The sequence below is a fragment of the Thunnus maccoyii genome, chromosome 2 (genome assembly GCF_910596095.1).
Source record: "Thunnus maccoyii chromosome 2, fThuMac1.1, whole genome shotgun sequence".
Lineage (NCBI taxonomy): Eukaryota > Metazoa > Chordata > Actinopteri > Scombriformes > Scombridae > Thunnus > Thunnus maccoyii.
Window position 1 is genome coordinate 36,870,460 of NC_056534.1, and position 16,942 is coordinate 36,887,401.

At 41.3% G+C, this 16,942-nt stretch overlaps 3 protein-coding genes across 11 annotated transcripts; 1 reads left to right on the forward strand and 2 right to left on the reverse strand.

The window, feature by feature from the left end:
- Positions 1-988: 988 nt before the first annotated feature.
- On the reverse strand, positions 989-7,663 carry LOC121907688 (arf-GAP with dual PH domain-containing protein 2-like). 7 transcript variants are annotated; one of them, XM_042427385.1, is made up of 13 exons: positions 7,597-7,663; positions 6,756-6,790; positions 5,795-6,091; positions 5,116-5,246; positions 4,457-4,548; positions 4,146-4,234; positions 3,924-4,036; positions 3,677-3,823; positions 3,398-3,481; positions 3,208-3,300; positions 2,077-2,154; positions 1,609-1,837; positions 990-1,494 (listed from the first exon to the last, which is right to left on the reverse strand). In XM_042427385.1, the coding sequence occupies exons 3-13, from the start codon at positions 5,880-5,882 to the stop codon at positions 1,466-1,468; spliced, it is 1,173 nt and encodes a 390-aa protein (XP_042283319.1). In that variant the 5' UTR covers positions 5,883-6,091; positions 6,756-6,790; positions 7,597-7,663; the 3' UTR covers positions 990-1,465. The 7 variants fall into 7 exon arrangements, with proteins under 7 accessions (XP_042283321.1, XP_042283319.1, XP_042283317.1 ...); XM_042427383.1 differs by having other exon boundaries at positions 6,751-6,790; XM_042427382.1 differs by lacking the exon at positions 7,597-7,663 and having other exon boundaries at positions 6,756-7,497.
- Positions 7,613-10,595, forward strand: tefm (transcription elongation factor, mitochondrial). The gene is made up of 5 exons (XM_042427379.1): positions 7,613-7,895; positions 8,166-8,653; positions 9,501-9,650; positions 9,740-9,918; positions 10,048-10,595. The coding sequence occupies exons 1-5, from the start codon at positions 7,667-7,669 to the stop codon at positions 10,310-10,312; spliced, it is 1,311 nt and encodes a 436-aa protein (XP_042283313.1). The 5' UTR covers positions 7,613-7,666; the 3' UTR covers positions 10,313-10,595.
- A 95-nt stretch (positions 10,596-10,690) lies between these two features.
- Positions 10,691-16,378, reverse strand: atad5b (ATPase family AAA domain containing 5b). 3 transcript variants are annotated; one of them, XM_042427332.1, is made up of 14 exons: positions 15,527-16,378; positions 15,082-15,399; positions 14,907-15,003; positions 14,740-14,822; positions 14,411-14,559; positions 13,831-14,002; positions 13,469-13,737; positions 13,278-13,371; positions 13,134-13,198; positions 12,825-12,987; positions 12,587-12,708; positions 11,707-12,503; positions 11,170-11,325; positions 10,691-10,938 (listed from the first exon to the last, which is right to left on the reverse strand). In XM_042427332.1, exons 1-14 carry the CDS (start codon positions 16,080-16,082, stop codon positions 10,860-10,862), a joined length of 3,120 nt encoding a protein of 1,039 aa, XP_042283266.1. In that variant the 5' UTR covers positions 16,083-16,378; the 3' UTR covers positions 10,691-10,859. The 3 variants fall into 3 exon arrangements, with proteins under 3 accessions (XP_042283266.1, XP_042283281.1, XP_042283274.1); XM_042427347.1 differs by having other exon boundaries at positions 15,082-15,396; positions 15,527-16,377; XM_042427340.1 differs by having other exon boundaries at positions 10,691-10,935; positions 15,527-16,377.
- Between the last annotated feature and the right edge of the window lie 564 nt (positions 16,379-16,942).

Sequence of the window (16,942 nt, forward strand, 5' to 3'; positions counted from 1 at the left end):
AGGGCGAGCAAAGATCGTATATTAATAAAAGAGCCGCGTAAAAGCTTAAAAAGTCGTCTGTTTATGCGTCCCGAAAGGGTCAACATTAGTAGTCTGTTACGGTTGGTATGATAACAACTTGCGACTTAAAATATTAAGGAGCAATCCTTTTATTTTTCAGACTCGGCTCTGCTCAAAGTCTCAATGACATTTCTGGTACCAAGAGAAAGGTGTAGAGTGAGATGTCTTCTGTTTTCTCCCAGCTCGGGAGCCGCTGTCCTGTCAACATGCGCCGCCTACAGGCAAGAAAACTAAACAGCAGCAATAGAGATGCAGTTACACACAGTACACACAGCTGCTCTAGTTTTTTTTATAATTGTGGTATACTATAAAATAATTAAAACTTAGATATAATACTCTCAGTGAGCTTTTAGCACATTTCCAGTTCAGATACAAAACGTTAGTAAAACTAAAGAACTGATAGTGAACTTTGACAGGAAGCAGCAGAGGAACTACCACCCACGTAGGATCAATGGAGCCCAGGTAGAGAGGGTGTTCAGTTTCAAATATCACGATGGGACCTATTATGATCCTGCAACATCACCACCCTAGTGAAGAAAGCCCGTCTGCATCTCTACAACCTCAGACATCTAAGACACTTTAAGCTCCCCTACAGGTGCACAGGAACCTTTACACCTGCAGAGAGCATCCTGTCTGGGAGAATCACCACCTGGATGGGGAGCAGCACCAAACAGGACTACTTGGCTCTTAGGGAGGACCACCCTCCCTAACCTGCAGGAAATTTACAGCAGGCGATGCAGATCAAAGGCCAAAAAGATTGTTAGGGAATGTTTGTGCCTCCTGTGGATCTAGAGCCTCAGTTTCCTGCTCTGCCTGGATGGTAATCCAACCTTAATCTGCCCAGTGCACATAATAATAAAGGCATTGGAATAGAGGCCACTCTGCAATTCATAATATATATCTGTATCTGTGTTACTGAAGAGGAATATACATTTAATCATAAAATGGTAAAATATTGAAAGCACAAATCAACTGTGAAACTGTGTAAATTTATTTAAAATAAAGTTCTTTCAGTTCACCAGAACTATACAGACAGCTAAAATGCAAGTGTGTGAATATAAAGACAAACTTAATATTTTCAATATGTGCAAAATGACTTAAAAAGAAAAAAAAAAAACTAAATCACTACAAAACTTGAAAATTATTTGCAAAATAATTACAGTCATCTTATAAATAAATACAATGTGTGAATTCATACAGTTAGTATAGCCTCTGCAAAGTGTTAGATTTGATTATTTGTCAGTGATGTCAAGCAGTCAAGCCAGTAAAAGAGAGTTTGTCTCCAGTTTTTTCACTGACAGGTTTTCAGTAGAATCTTTTGGAAGGAAAGATTTCAGTCTGTTAATGTCCCAAAAGAATACTTTCTCTTTTAATGCATCCTGGACTTTTGCAAACCAGGTTCCACTCATTTCCCCCTTCTGAAGTCGGCTTCTCCTGACAAAGAAAAAGACACAGACTAAGACCGAGTACAGAGCCGTAACGTAGTTAACCATTATTTAATATATTGCATGTGATGATCAGTTGGCCTGCGTGAGGTCAGTATCTTACTAGCGTAGTCCTCTGGGGTCATGGGTTGAGAGATGACCTTTCTGAAGGCCTCCAGCCACTCCGTCTGCTCCTGTTCCTGCTCACACATGAACACAAACTGCCTCCCTGGAGTCTGCAGCGTGATGCCCCAGTGCCACCGGCCTCCTCTTGTGCTCCGGCCGCTGTTCCCTGAAACAGAGTAGCTGTGGCTCTCTGTGCCGATGAAGACGGCTCCCAACTCTGTAGCATCCTGACAATGAAGACAAACAACTCACTCAAAGAGCACGGCTATAATTAACTGCAAACATGATGTTTTGTTTCATATTAGACTGCATTTGATTACAACCACAATACTTTCATGAAAATGTTGTTATAAAGTTATTGCTTAATATTTGACTAACATTTTATTGATTATTTATTTATTTATAATGTTTTTTTATTATTTAGAGTTTTCACACACTGTAGAAACTGTTATTCTCTGTTCATTACCAGTGGGGACTTAAAATATAGAAGCGTTCTGTTCATTAAGCACAATGTGAACCACCTCTTCTTGAATGGCTCCCGTTGCTGAAAACACACACACATACCCAAAACACACACACACACACACACACACACACACAGAAAAAGAGAGAGAGAGAGAGAGAGAGAGAGAGAGAGAGAGAGAGAGAGAGAGAAGAATGAGAATTAGTTTGGCAGATATCACAAATCAAAAGAAATCCAATTAACATTTGGGTACCACTTTCTGATTAGACTGATAAGGGTTTATAACCATTAAATTATGGCTTAATAAATGGTTAATAAATCATTTACTAATGCTTTATAGATCATTCATAAGCCATGAGTTAGCAGAAGTTTTGGGTTGCCAGGTTAGAGTTAGAAAGGGCTGCAGGACGTCCGGGTGAAGATCCATTCAACAATTTATTAACATTTACAACTGAAGACTTGAATTATTTTCATTAATGATTTATTAAATATAACTGCAGACCTGATGACTTAGAAATTATGCAATATTGACCCTTTATTAACACCCAGGAACTTATCATGAAATATTTTGGGTGAAGCTCGAGGACAAAAAGGAAAAATAGCACATTGGATGTTTACAGTAGGATAAAGTAAAACATCAGTACCAGTCTAGTATTACCACATCAATACACATGCTGAGACTGCCGTCACACTGGACAGGCTTTGTGTGTGTCTCTCAACAAACAGTAGATCATCATAAATGATTATGAATCATTAATAAAAGGTTAAATATCTCACACATTCTGATAAATCATCAGGTCTGCAGTTATATTTAATAAGTCATTAATGAAAATAAAGTCTGCAGTTATAAATGGTAATAAATTGTTAATCAATGGATTTTCATCTAGATGCCCTGCAGCCCTCTCCAGAAGGTATATCGGAGATGATTTCCTCAAGAATGACATAAAACTAATTATATGGTGGTATATAAAAGAGGGATTCTTCACAACCTGGCAACCTAAAAATCATGTCTATTAATGGCTCATAAATGGTCTATAAAGCATTAGTAAATAATTTTATTAACCATTAATTAAGCCATTAATGAATGCTTATAAACCCTTTATAAAGGCTGCCTTATCAGGAAGTTCTACCAACTTCGGCCATAAATTCAGATAGTTGACGGACCGTTGGGCCGGTCTTCTCCATGTACCCCTCCCTCAGGCAGTTTCTTGTTATATGAGGTATTAACTGTGTAAAGACACATGGATAACACTGTTAGCTGAACAAAAGTTGCAGTTTAACACTCTAATTAGCTATTATAGCTAAATCTGAAAATTTGTCTCACATCATTTTCTTGACGAGTGGGGTTTGTCCTCTGGAGGTACGCCAAGCGTATTGCCCGAATAGCGTTGAACCAGGATACAATTTCCTGTAAGGGGTCAGATATAGGACGTTATATCAGGAAGACTAACACATAAATCAGTAAATATTGTCTAAAAACTTGAATAAATTTTAGGTAAACAAGTGAATCCTGGGCAGGGGTCTACAGGGGGAACTTCAGTAGGTCTAATAAACTCGGATCAGATTAAGTCTCGATATAAAAGAAATGAATAGATGCGTTCACCTGTCCGTTCTCATGGTAAACAAACAGATTCCTGGTACGTTCGTCTTGCACATAGGAGATCTGCAGACCATGAGCGTTACCAATTATCTCTGGCTGGAAAACTGCATTCAGGTCCTTCATGCTGATGACATCTTTGGCAACCTTAGACTTTAAAAGATTGAAAACAAAAAGATAATTGACTGTAACCCAAGTATACTCATAAAACACTGTGTATTAAAAATGATGATAAGCCAAAGAAACTACCCACATCCTCTTTCATGAAGTATCTGAGGGTAAAGTCTTTCCGGGACAGCAGGAAGATCCTCTTAAGAAACTGCTTATTGTCTTTTCCTTTCTTCCATAGTGTTGACTCAAACACGTCTGGGTTACAAATACATCAGATAAATAAAATGACAAGAAAATGCTGAATTCTGAGTATTTTGCTGTTGGGAAGAATACTTTGGTGTGGGAATACTTCGAGGAAATATACCTGAGCTATAAGTTTGCTGGATGTCGTTGTTTTCTCCTGTGAATTCTCTTCTCTCATACTTTGCACGTATCCATTGATCCTTAAGAACCCTACAAGTAAAGCAAAATACTGATTAGAATGAATGAGTCTAATTCATGCTGTCTGTATCAGTGGCTCCACCTCTGTACCCAACCCTGACTGTTAGTTCCTCTTTCTGTATGTGCAACATTCCCATTCACTAAAAATAAATAGACCATCTGTCGAGTCTTCACTTTTCACTTCCACAGAATTAACGGGGTCAATGGATTGTGGTTGCGGTGAAATTCACTTACACACAGTCTTTTTGTTGCGGTCTGTAGAAGAAGGCAGGGACACACTTTTCGTAAAGAGCTTTGGCTGCAGAATTTCCCTTCTCTCGCATGAACTGAAACCACAAGATGTGAGATTTAAAAGGTTATAACAAGACAACTAATATTCAGACCCCAGTTCAACAGTTACTATGCAAAGTCATCCAATGAATTTAGGCATCCTGCTTTGCAAGACAGACCTTATGAGATTGTAAACAATAAACGAAACCGGTATCCATAATGAGATACTCTTCAACAATGACCTATCTGGGCAAATTTAGAGCATTAAAACAGCGGACGGATTAGGTTCCAAAATTCATTTCAAGATTTATTTGTCACATGCTCATACATGTGCAGTGAAATGCAGGGTGACATACTCTTGAAGGACACACTGTCTCATTGAAGTGAATGGGGTCCAAAGTCCGAGACCACTTTCCCATTCGCTTGAATATATACATATATATTCAAAATAATAAATAAAAATAAAAATGTAACTAAATCTACATATATGCAATATACATATTGAAATGTTGAAGTATTGACTCTGCATTAAGTGGACTGTGGAATTACTCAGTATATAAAAATGTAAAAGAAACAGTACATGCATGTTATTAGTCAGTCATATAAAAACTACATATGGATACCTCTACTAGTGAATCTTCCCAGTGATCCAGACGTATGGATTTCACTCTGCTGACAGCAGGCAAATTACGATGCATCCCTGAGCAGTTCAGACACACAAAGATACCGAGAGTGTAGGAGGCCCAGTCAGGGTCTGCAAGCAAAGATTATGATGTTTATTTTGTCAGTAGGGAACTAAATACAGTAAAAAAAACTGTATTCATGTGAAGATACAGTATGATAAAATGAAATCACAAATAAATATCTCTTTTAAAGGCAAAAGTAGAATACACCGAAATAAATCAAAGTATATGATGTCTCGTTTGTGTTCAAATACACTGTCTCTCTCTTTTCCTCTCAGACAGACAAACACACACACTGTTGGGAGTTATAGGAGGAACACATGAGGTCATACAGCACCCGCCACTTCCCCCTTATGAAAGTTTATCATAAAACATGACCTGGCTATAAAATATTATTCTGGACATCGTTGTGTTAAAAAACAACTTCACATGACCTGGTGGTTCAGGCTGCTGTTTACCATTCTTTAAACTTGTATAAGGAAAACATGTTGATTCACACTGAAATCAGGTTGTATGATCATGGTCATTGAGAACTTATTCATGGTTGGAAATAAGTCAGTCAATGCTCATGTCTTTATTAAAATGAATAGATTGTGGTCATGAATATTTGTCTACTCACCAGGAGCTCCACAGTCAGCACACATGTTGTTACCTGGCTGTCGCACCAAATCGAGCAGGATTTTGTTGTTTCTCTCCAGATTGGCCATAAGTGAAGGTAGTATCGCTTCTGTCAGATTGACAGTTGAGTCCCGACGAAAGAGCTACTAGGATTTAACTCCATATTGATTCTCACTGTAAGGTACAGATCTACTCTGCTCTATAGCAGGTGAAAAACATCATTTCTTCTCCCTGCCCAGTTACACCGTTGTGGCCGAGCATTTCCTCTTACCAGCACAGCATCATGAAGTTTATTGTTCTGCACACAAACGCAGAGGTCCAGAAATAACAGAGAAAGGAAGTGAAAGAGACGTCACCATTTCACAGAGTGATGGACTTGTGTATGGCTCATAGAAAACTGTGGGTTTGGCTTGAGTGGATATGGATATGGGCGGATATATCTGAAATAAAGTTTTGTTTATTGAGGCATATTTTGCATATAAATACAATGCAAGGTATACACAACAAAAACTTGTTATGTGTATATGTATATATCTTTAATAAAGAAACTAAAATGTATAAATAAATGTATTGAAGCATTAAAGCTTTCTAGTACATTGTGTTAAGTCTTATTTTTAGACCTATTGAAATATGTGAAGTTCAAACCAAATCACTACAATCTGTATGAATTCTGACCAGCAAGTGATTTACTTTTATACAAATACTTGCTAGTGGCAAGTGTATAATAGAATATATCATTTTCATTTGGCCAAGAAACAAGAAAGGGACAACGCCCCTCATGTAATTTAAATATGATGATGTGGAAATACACAAGATGTAACTCTATCACTGCCACTCCCTTGATATTTGCTCAGGGGTTTCTCCCTTTTTTGTCTCATCTAGGTTCCTTTTTTGTGTGCAGAAACGTGTTTTGGCCGTCAGGGGACAGGTGAACTGAAAAAAAAAAAATCACCTTACCTTACCTTACCATGGCAAGTGTGTCTGCTGTAAAAACGTCCTATTAGCAAAACAAACAAACAAATGAAAAAACAAAAATCCCTCCTACTAAAGTTCTACACATTCAGCAGACCTACAGCTAAAGTTAGTCATTACTTCTTCTATGTTTGGCTCTGGGCAGGTGGTGCAGTGTTGACACATTAATCAAACACTACATTGCAAACAAAGAATTTTTGTCTTTTGTGCCACCGAGCTCTATTAATCAGCCACACAAAAAGTTCCCTTCCTTAAACACTCACTCAAGTTTCTTATAATCATTCATCCAGAAAAAAGAGTCGTCAGTTTCCTCTAAATCTCAGAGAGAGACCAGTAAACCTGCCTGTTTCTGTAGCTAATGATAATGTATCTGAACATAACTGTGTAACTTTGGGATAAATTCTGCTTCACATAAGGCTCCATGCTGTAGTTGTTTTTCATCAGACACTATGTTCTTAATACAGTGAAATGTATAGAATTAAAACAATAACCAAAAGGAGGCGTTTGGCAACCCAAGGGAAGTTTACACTCCACAATTAACAACTTACACATGGTGGACACTTTATGGCCTGATTGCAGTATATTTAGACTCAATATATTCATACTTGGCCACTTTTCAGCCAGAAAAATATTTCAATATTTCCTTACTAGAATTTTATCTCTGGCAGTGTGAACAAGGGCTTTGAAAAATCAATTACATCCTCACATTGAGAAATTAAACCTTTAACTGAATAAATAAATATAAATATGCATTATTCAAATTATTTTTAAAAAATAGACTCTTTGTCAGATATGTGGTCAAATGTCATTTCTTAAATCTTTGTTACTGACCTGAAAGCAGCTCTGTAGCGATGCAGTAAACAGTAACACTCCCATACAGCAGGTGACAGTACGACACGTAATGCTGCTTTACGTTTCAGCAGTAAACACAAAGAAGAAGAAAGCGGAACCAACGGAGGACGTGTTATTGTGCTACACCGGTGGATTGAAAAGCGTCGGACAACAACCAAAGGACAGAACAAGTTGTTCAACTCACCTGCACGATGTTATAGCCAATATTGTCGATTATTTACTGGGACTTTTGACGATGTGGGTCGCCAGGCGATTTATATCGTCGGTTGCTCAGAGAGGCGAGTAGCTGTGGTCAAATGTTTTTCCTTTTACTCACCGTTTCTTTGCATGATGTGAATTTTCAGCTAATTTAACCCGGCTCGTTGGAAATGTCAACTCACGTCAATATCTCCACAGTTGTATCAGTTTCAGGGCTCTTTCTTTATTTTATCCAGTTGACATGTTCATAGTAATTCTGGGCTTCGACACCCGTGTTGTGAAGACTCAAGAAAAATACTCTTGATGCTTATTCGATGAGTCAGCCGCCTCTCTTGTGTTTCCCCCCGCAGGTCACTATGCGGGGCAGTCCGGCTTATTTCGGCGCCCTCAGCACGGCTCCCCCCCTGAGCTGGAGCTGCGGTATCTCCAGTGCACATGTTGCTGGAGGAGCCGAGTTCCCGTGGCGGGCTTTGAAACCCTGAACGCCACCATCTCGTCTTCCTCCGAGCCGTGCAAAGAGGACAGCAGCGTGCCCCTGGACGCCTGCTACACCCCCGAGCAGCGGGTCGCCATCCTGCAGCTGCTTAACAACGCGACACCTGCAGAACTGGCCGGCGTCAAGCTCCTGAGAGGCCGCAAGTCTCTCAACATTGTGGAGTACAGGACTAAAAACGGACCCTTTAAAACGCTGGAAAGCGTGGTGAACGTCCCGCTGCTGAAGCACAAAAGCGCCGTGGTGGTCTTCAACTCCATCCTCAACCCGGTGAAGAAGCAGAAGAAAGTGAGGATTCAGCTGGCCAAGTTTATCAGGCCAGAGATCGACAGGTCCTGGTTGGAGGTGAGGGTCAAGGCTCACTTTCACTACATTTTCTTAGTGGCCCCCTACAAACTTCACACTGCTGCGCTGGCCTGTTAAAGGACAAGTTCACAATTTTCATGCCTGTCTGCCCAAATAAACATCGACACGTGTTTTTCTTGCTGTAATCATTCCTCCTGTTCATCCTGGCCATTGAAAGACCCTTCACCAATACACTTCCACTGGAAGTGATGGGAGACAACAGTCCTCCTTCTGTGCAAAAATGTATTTAAGAGTTTATCTGAAGCTAATATGAAGCTTCAGCGTCCAAATCAGTCAAATTAAGTGGATATCTTTCACCTTTGCAGACCTTTGTGGAGCCAAATTCTCAGTTTTTGTTACCATCCTTCCACCGCAGATCAACACTGTCCCAGGAAACCAAAAGAAGGAAATATATTTAAAAAAAACAACTTTGGAAGATATCCACTTGATTTAACTACGTCAGACTGCTCTGATGCATCATATTAGCTTTAAATACACTTAAAATACATTTTAGAACAAAACGAGGACTGTGGATTTTGTCCCTCATCTCTTATATTTAATGGCCAGTACTAACAGGAGGAATGATCAGAGCAAAACCTGTTTCAATATTCATTCGGACACCTGAATAATGTCTTACGACAGACTTGAAAAATTGTGAACTTGTCCTTTAACATTTAGGATTATACAGCCACGTGACTAATTAAAGGGAAAAACACAATAAATGCAGATCCTTCTATACAGGGCTCACTGAATCAGTCTGATGAATATGATCTTAATGTGAAATGTAGAGAGAGAAAGCCAGATATTTGACTATGACTGCTCGTTATAATTCTGTTTGTTCACTCAGGATGCTAACACCATAGTGTCACTGGCATGTGGCACAAATAAAATCGCCTGGGCGCACGTGGACCGCGGGATGGCAGTGCTGGACTGGCAACAGCTTGACTGTCCTAATTTCTTGAAGGGCACATACATGGCCTCTGCTTACTTGAATGATGTGAGTAAATCCTCTATTTGTAGAGAAATGCTCAATCATTTCAATCCATATACAACGGCACGGATTGAAATATATTCTCCTGTCAACAGGTCTCGGCGGTCGTGTCACTCCTCCCTTCTGCTGACTTCTACATAATAGAGAAGTCGTCCATCTCAGCCCAGAATACGGCTCTGTTCCCCGTCATGGCCCACATGAGAACTGTGGAGGCCATGTTGTTCGCTCTGCTGGAGCCAAGAAACTGCCCGCCAGAGTCCAATATCCCTCCCCGGTGGGTAAAAAGGGATTTAATGTCTGTTTTTAACTAGAAAAGCCACCAAAATAGCAAATAAACAAGCAAGTGTGCCCTGTTTGTTTGTTTGCACCTACTTCCTGAAATGACTTCATTCTTCCTTTGCAGAGTTCTGAACATGATGCGTACCGCTGTGGGACGTCACTTTGGACTGATGGTGGGTGAGTCGCGGACCAGCGGCGCTCAGACGGTGCGACAGCTGATGACAGAGTCGGTGACACAGAAGTTTCCTCGGATAAACTTCCCCCCGGACCTGCTGGTGAAGTACAGGAATTCCTTCCAAATGGGCAGCAGAAGAGGAGGAGAGGAACTCTGCGATGCTCTGCTGCAGGCCGTGGCTTTCTACGAGCTGCTCAGTGAATCTTCCAGTTAGCCGTGACGCGCTAACATCCACTAAAGATGAACATAAGCATTCTGAGCCCTTTCAGGAAACCACACTCCACATCTGTTTACCAGGTTTAGTGGCAGTTGATGGTATATTTTAAACTGTTAAGCTGTTTTACTGTTATGTTGAATACTTTGGAGCCGCTGACGACAGTTGCTACGGTATTTTGTTATTCCTGCTGTCTGTCTTGGATCATTGATTTGGACAATTGTAAAGCTGCTGCTGTCTCAGGACTTCATGGATTATTCACTAACTTTTTTTTTTTTTTTTTAACAAGAATGAAAAAACACATTGATCTCACTAGAAACCTACAGCAATACCTGAACACTGAAAGTACTTTGCAGACTCCAAAAAATGATGAATAACTTACAAAAATAGAGATTTTTATTTAGTTTTCATGGTTGCACTTATGTGTAAATAAAACATGGACTTCTCATCTCAACTGCATTAAATTCATTTTTACAGTATTTTGATAAATGAAATAAATGCACAGTAACAGGAGTGAGGCGAGGTAGAGGAGACGTGATGCTCTCTATCAGAAATCTTCTGCCAGGAGTTGCAACGTTGACTTTGAGAGGCCCAGCTGCATGCTGCTGAGGTAGTTCACACACCTACTGTACAAATGATACATTACAATACAATACAATGATTCAAGAGGAAGACTTCACTGATAAAATGAGTTGGCTTGGATCCAACTAAAACTAAAGATAACTGACTACCTGGATGTGACGGGGTTAATTATAATAGACGTAAACTGAATTTCATTATTAAGAACGTCACCATCGTTCTAAAGACTGCAGCCCTTCTGAAGTGAATTTGATCCTGTGTTATTGTGTCTGGCTCACCTGACTGGCTCGTCTCCTCGCGGAGGTCTCTGGGAGCGACAGATGGAGCGGAGGACTGGCATGTAGTCGACACTGACAGCCTGTCTGTTCCCCAGTAGGCTGAAGGACCGACTGCCAAGCACCATCCTGTTCATCTCGTACCTCCTTTGGAACACGCTGTAGGTACAGGCATGGGTGTTATATATGGTGAAAGAACTGAGACGTTTTAAAAAGGTAATTTTAAGGGTGTTTAGACTGAATAATATCAAATAAATGTATCCAAGGTTCCTGTGGGCCTTGTGTTTCTTTGAAAGATTCCAAAAAATGATTGAGATACGCAGACAGAATTCATTTCTTAACAGGATCGCAACTAAAAAAAAAAATCGAGGCCTCAGTTTTGTCTGATATTGGCAAAACCTTAAATGTAATTAAAGTCGATGTCTGAATAACTGTGAGAACCTTGTATATGAAATGCTGGACGTGACGACTGAAACCAAACGCCAGACATCAAAACAATCTCAACACGTATTCAGAAGTTGAAAGTGTGAACAGACTGACCTTGGTGCGCAGAGAGGTTGAAAACTATAGCCGAGGCTCTCTCTATCGGCAGAAACAGGAAGTGTCAGCGTCTCCACCAGCTTCCCCCACCTCGTGCCTCCCAGTTCCTGTCTGCATTTCTGGGCTTCAGTCCACGATTCAGACACTCGCCTCCAGCATCTGCGAAACCCCAAACCCTCAACAGCAGCCTGAATATCTAACCACCTCTCCTGGCAACAACTCCGGCCCTCCTCCTCCTCCTCCTCCTCCTCTCTCATTTCATCCAACAAGCTGTCCTTCATCTCTGCTCCTGTCCAGACGAACTCCGGTCGGCATGAGCCTGAAATAAGCGGTTCTGCAGCTGGTTTTGTGGCGTTGAGGTATGACATGAGGTCAAAGAAGTCGGTCAGAGCATCCAAACAGTCAGTCGCTACTTTGTCTGCGTTTGGTTCAGTCTTGTCATCAGAACTCTGAGCTCTTAAATGAGTCGCTTTGAAAGTTAATGAGGCCCTTTGAGGTTTTTGTGTTAAATTGGAAGATGATGTGGCGTCAAATGCTGCTGAAGTATATTTCCTTCTGCTCAGCCTGGATATATTTCTAACTGAGTCGCTGTTTGCTGCTGTTGCCTTTGGATTAATATTTCCATCCAGCTGGCTCTGCTGCCCAGAAGAGGTCACCTTGTCCAGGTAATGGACCGGAGTTCCCTCGGCCCTGATGGGTAGGAGCAGCTCCTGGTTGCAGTAGAGCAGAGGCACGTTTCTCCTCCAGCTCTCAGCAAGGAGCTGCAGGAGCTCGTTCATGTCTGGGTCGGTCCAGGACTTATGATGAAGAATCAAAGCCAGAAATTATTGACAGGCTTATGAAATGTACGTACAGTAGTGAAGATATTATCGATACTTACCTGTAGGAGGTTCAGCAGATGGTTTTGGGTTGCAGGGTGGAGACCCAGCATGCTGGAAGTACAGCCTGCGTCTCGTGGGGGAAGCTGGGAGTCTAAACTGACCCCCCCTTCAACGTTTGAGTCTAGAAAATGTAGTAAAAAATCATATAAATCTGTACAAGTATTCAAGGTATTTTCTGACTCTATAAAACTGGGATTTGTTAACGATCTATTCAATGTAAACAAGTAGGTTCTTTACTTTGAGATGCCCGTCCTCCACCACCGTTCACCCAGAGCTGCAGCTGGAGGAGGCAGCGTCTGACGTCACCTCGGGTCAGCGTGAGGAGGCCGAGAACGTCGTCCAACTCCAGTCTCGCGTTCTCAGCCAAACACACCAGCTGCAGGTAGCTGCTGACGTTCATCTGGGAACAGAGTTGAAGAGTTTATGACAAGTTTTATATAAGTTTTTGTTGGATGTGTTGAGATAATGTTTTTGGCTCAGAAGGTCTACAGCATACAGTTCAACACTGAAGCTGTACACGGACGGAGAGGTCAAAGCTTGACTCACTGCGGACGGTGTCTTGAAAATGATTTCTTCCAAGCTGCAGCTGAATCTCTCTCTGAATGAGGGATCTAAAAGACGACATTTGTTTTGCATCACTGCTCGTCTTCAGATCTTTTCTATTCTAAAATACACAGTGGGTTCATTTACCGTTGGTGGTCAGAACGACCGGCCTTTTTGTGGTCGTCATGAACGTCTTGATGGCTGCGAGGAAACCGACGTCGTCTTCAAATACGACATCAACCTGCGAGAGCCAACAGTTGCAAACGATTCAACCCCCAGACCGAACATGGTTTAATGTAATTACAGGTTTTGAAGTGCGGTGTTGCCAAATGGTTTACCTCTTCAAACAGAATGAGTGATGTGGTCGTCTGTTTGTTCTGTGGCGCCGTTTGATCCCAGCCTGGTGATGAGTTGTTAAGCTTCTTGATGTCTGGCTTCTCGGGCGGCGGCGACAGGCCACCAAAGTGTAAGTGATCTGCTTTGGCTTTCATCTTAAAGTAGTTTGCCAAAGTGACTGCGGCTGGATTAGCTTTTCTTTTGCGGCCAAATTTCTGTGCTGGTCTCTTCTTTGAGCTGGAAATGACATTTTTGGGAGCCGCAGATTTTCCTGTAAAAGACGAGAACGTAAATCTCAGACTGACTGAGATTTTGTTTGAGTATTTGAATTTTAACTGAAGGCCCGGTCTTTATCATGTCTTACCAGGTATATTTTCAGAGTTAGTTGAGCAGCTTTTGGTGTTGTAGTTGTTGAAGTAAGCTGGTTTCAGAGGGTCTCTCCCTGACGTCTCCACCAGGTGCGACTGGGTTGCTTCCTTCAGCTGGGACAGAATGTGGCGTCCGCTGCGCTGTGACGAGCAGTTCACCTCAAATACCTTTGAGTTAATATCATTTAAAGGATAATATTTACATGCATGTTCAGATGGCGTATAGCCTGATGCTAGTCTTAATACTGAGATTTTTCACCCTCACAAGAATCACAGTTTGGTGGAAATGACGGCATGGTCAGATTTAAAGATATAAATATGGAAGCTTATTAACAGCTTTTGGCAGCATTGATTCAAATTAGGGCTGCAACTAACTAATTATTTTCATTATCTGTTGATTATTTTATTGATTAATTGATTGACACCATTTCCTAAAGCCCGAGATGCATCCTCAAAAGTCTTGAAAGCAGGAAATATTCACCTTTAAGAAGCTGGAACCAGAGAATTTAAGCATTTTTTCTTCAAAAATGACCCAAAGCCATTAATTTAAATATATCGCTCCAGTTTGATTCCAACCTTGAAGCCAAGCTCCTGAGCGCAGGCGTGCACTGAGGCAGTCTTGCCCACACCTGAAGGTCCCGTAATCAACATGGTGTTACACAGCGGCTCCACTCTGTCGCCCTCGGTAACAGCCTCACCCTGGAAGTCTCCACAGTCCCACGAGTCTGCAGGAGAGGACAGCGGTTACTTATTTCCAAGACAAAATCTCACACATAGCAAATTCTGTGAAATCCTGGCTCATTTTAAATTGAAGTCTAGTCATGTGACGACCCAGAGATGAGCAGGCTTGTTCATGGTTTGACCCTGAGTGGAGATATGGGAGGAAAAGCTACTGTAGCTCATACCACTGCTGTTTTCTTCCTGTTTTCTTTCCTCCTTTTTCCTCCTCTCGTCACAGTCAGCTCTTAGTTTCCATTTCTTCAACCAACTGAATTACAGAGAAAAAAAAAGCAGAAATCTTTATGCTCACCCTGATTTCCATGATGGTGGTATCTAATCATATAAAACTCACCTGTGCAATTTCTTCACTGAAGCAGAGTTGCCAATGACTTCACTTGAACACTGAGGACTGTACTTGTCTGTCCAGAGCACATCCTCAAAACTGGAATCTACACCAAAAAAAGGAAAAAGTTCTATTTCATGTTATTAAAAGTACATCAAATGTGTTAGTTAATGAGAAGCTTTACCTCTTTGGAGAATGTCACAGGTGATAAGTGACTGTCTGTCTGATCCCGAGTTTGTCTCACAGTTGTTCACTAGGCCTACGTTCTCACGTTGCTGCTTCAGTCTGTGCGTGCGGCTCAGCCTGCCGCTTCTGGGCTGCTGCTTCACCGAGACGTCGGCACTTCCCTGGACACCGTGCGCTGGCAGGGGGCGATGACTCGTACCAGTGGTGCCCTCTGTAGTGAGACTAGACTTCAGGCGCTTGGACACCTGAGAGCTTTCATTTCCACATTTCCTCTTCCCTTTAAACCAGCTCTGTCTTGAATATGAAGACTTTACTGCTTTGGAAAGTGAAGAAAGGTATTTATGACAACAGAAGGATGATAAGGTTCAATTATAATCTGGACTCTATAAATGAATGGGTTTGATAAATGGTCTGACTAATAGCAGACTGTTGCTCAATCTCACCTGAGGATCCCAGATCTTTCTCCTGAAGAGTGTCAAACACTCTCTGGACCGGAAATGCCGGGTTAGATGTTTGAATTTCCTCCAGACAGCTGAGGACAGCTGAGGATGACAACTGTCCTCTCCGGGACCCCTTTCTCTCCGTCAGGTGAGATCCTGCAGGTGTTGACAGCTGACTTTTCACCAGTTGTGAGTCATCACTTTTAGGAGGATGCACTGATTTCTGCAGCTCGTCTACAGGTCGATCAAGTCCACCATCGCTGCTCCTTTTCCTCTTCCCCTGCTGTGTTGTACGTAAGAAAATGGGAGCGATCTTAACGTCTTTGGCGCAACACGTCCTCCTCTTCTCCTGCAGGGGTTGAGCTTTACAGGAGGAGATGCTTCCTGCAGCAGCATTTGAAGCTTTTGAGTCTATTGCAGCCAGTAAGACTGCATCTCTTTCCGGTGATGTTTCATCCTCTGATAACACTAACGTTATCACCTCGGTGGCTCGCGGAGGGTTTTTACTCGTAAACGAAGCATTCTTACTTGTTTTGGTTCGTTTGAGTTTGTTTAGCATCTCAAAAGGATTAAATATTCAAAGGTTGTCCGGTGGCATTTTGGATTTGGCGCTTGGATGTGATTATGCGTCGCCTGTCGTTTTGTAAGCGGTGGAAACGTCAATTTGTGCGACGAAAACTTTTGGACAATTCTCTTACGTGACCCAAACTACCGGCTTATTTTAGGGAAACTCACTAAAGTATGAAAGAGTAAAAGCTACATGTAAATACATAAAACTCCTGAACTCTTCTACATGTCGCTGTTTATGTCGAAATCAGCCCAACTGATCTGTTGTGACGTCTAAAAGATGCGCGAGAGTTTGATGTTGCCAAAGATCGTCTGTTTCATACAGATGCTGATGCTCTCCTACAGATACTCCCACACTTTTTTTTGTCGGTGCTGCAACAGATTTTGCAAAAAAAAGACCGACGCTAAAACAAAGACCGACACAACAAACAAGATGCTTCTGAACATATGCAAACATGAGTGGGTGTCATTTGAAGATATTTTCTTTTCTTTTATACTTTTATATACTTTTAGACACTTACCAGTATCTCTGCAGGAGCATAATTACTCAACAAGACAGTGAAACCAGCAGGATGAGTGTACAGAGCAGGAAATACATGTACAATAAACAAACACTTACACTGAATAATAAAAAAGTGAGGGGATTGATAAACATGATGACATCATATCTACAGTGAGTGTGAGTGGACTTACCTTTACAAAATATAAAGAAACTAACAGGGAAAGTGAACACCGCTGTGTAATAGAATAACTGTAAAAATGTCAGTTTGTGAGAAAGGACAAAGTAATAGATGTTAAAAAATAGTGTATACATCAAATGATCTTATATTTATTCTTTTTGAATTCTTTGAC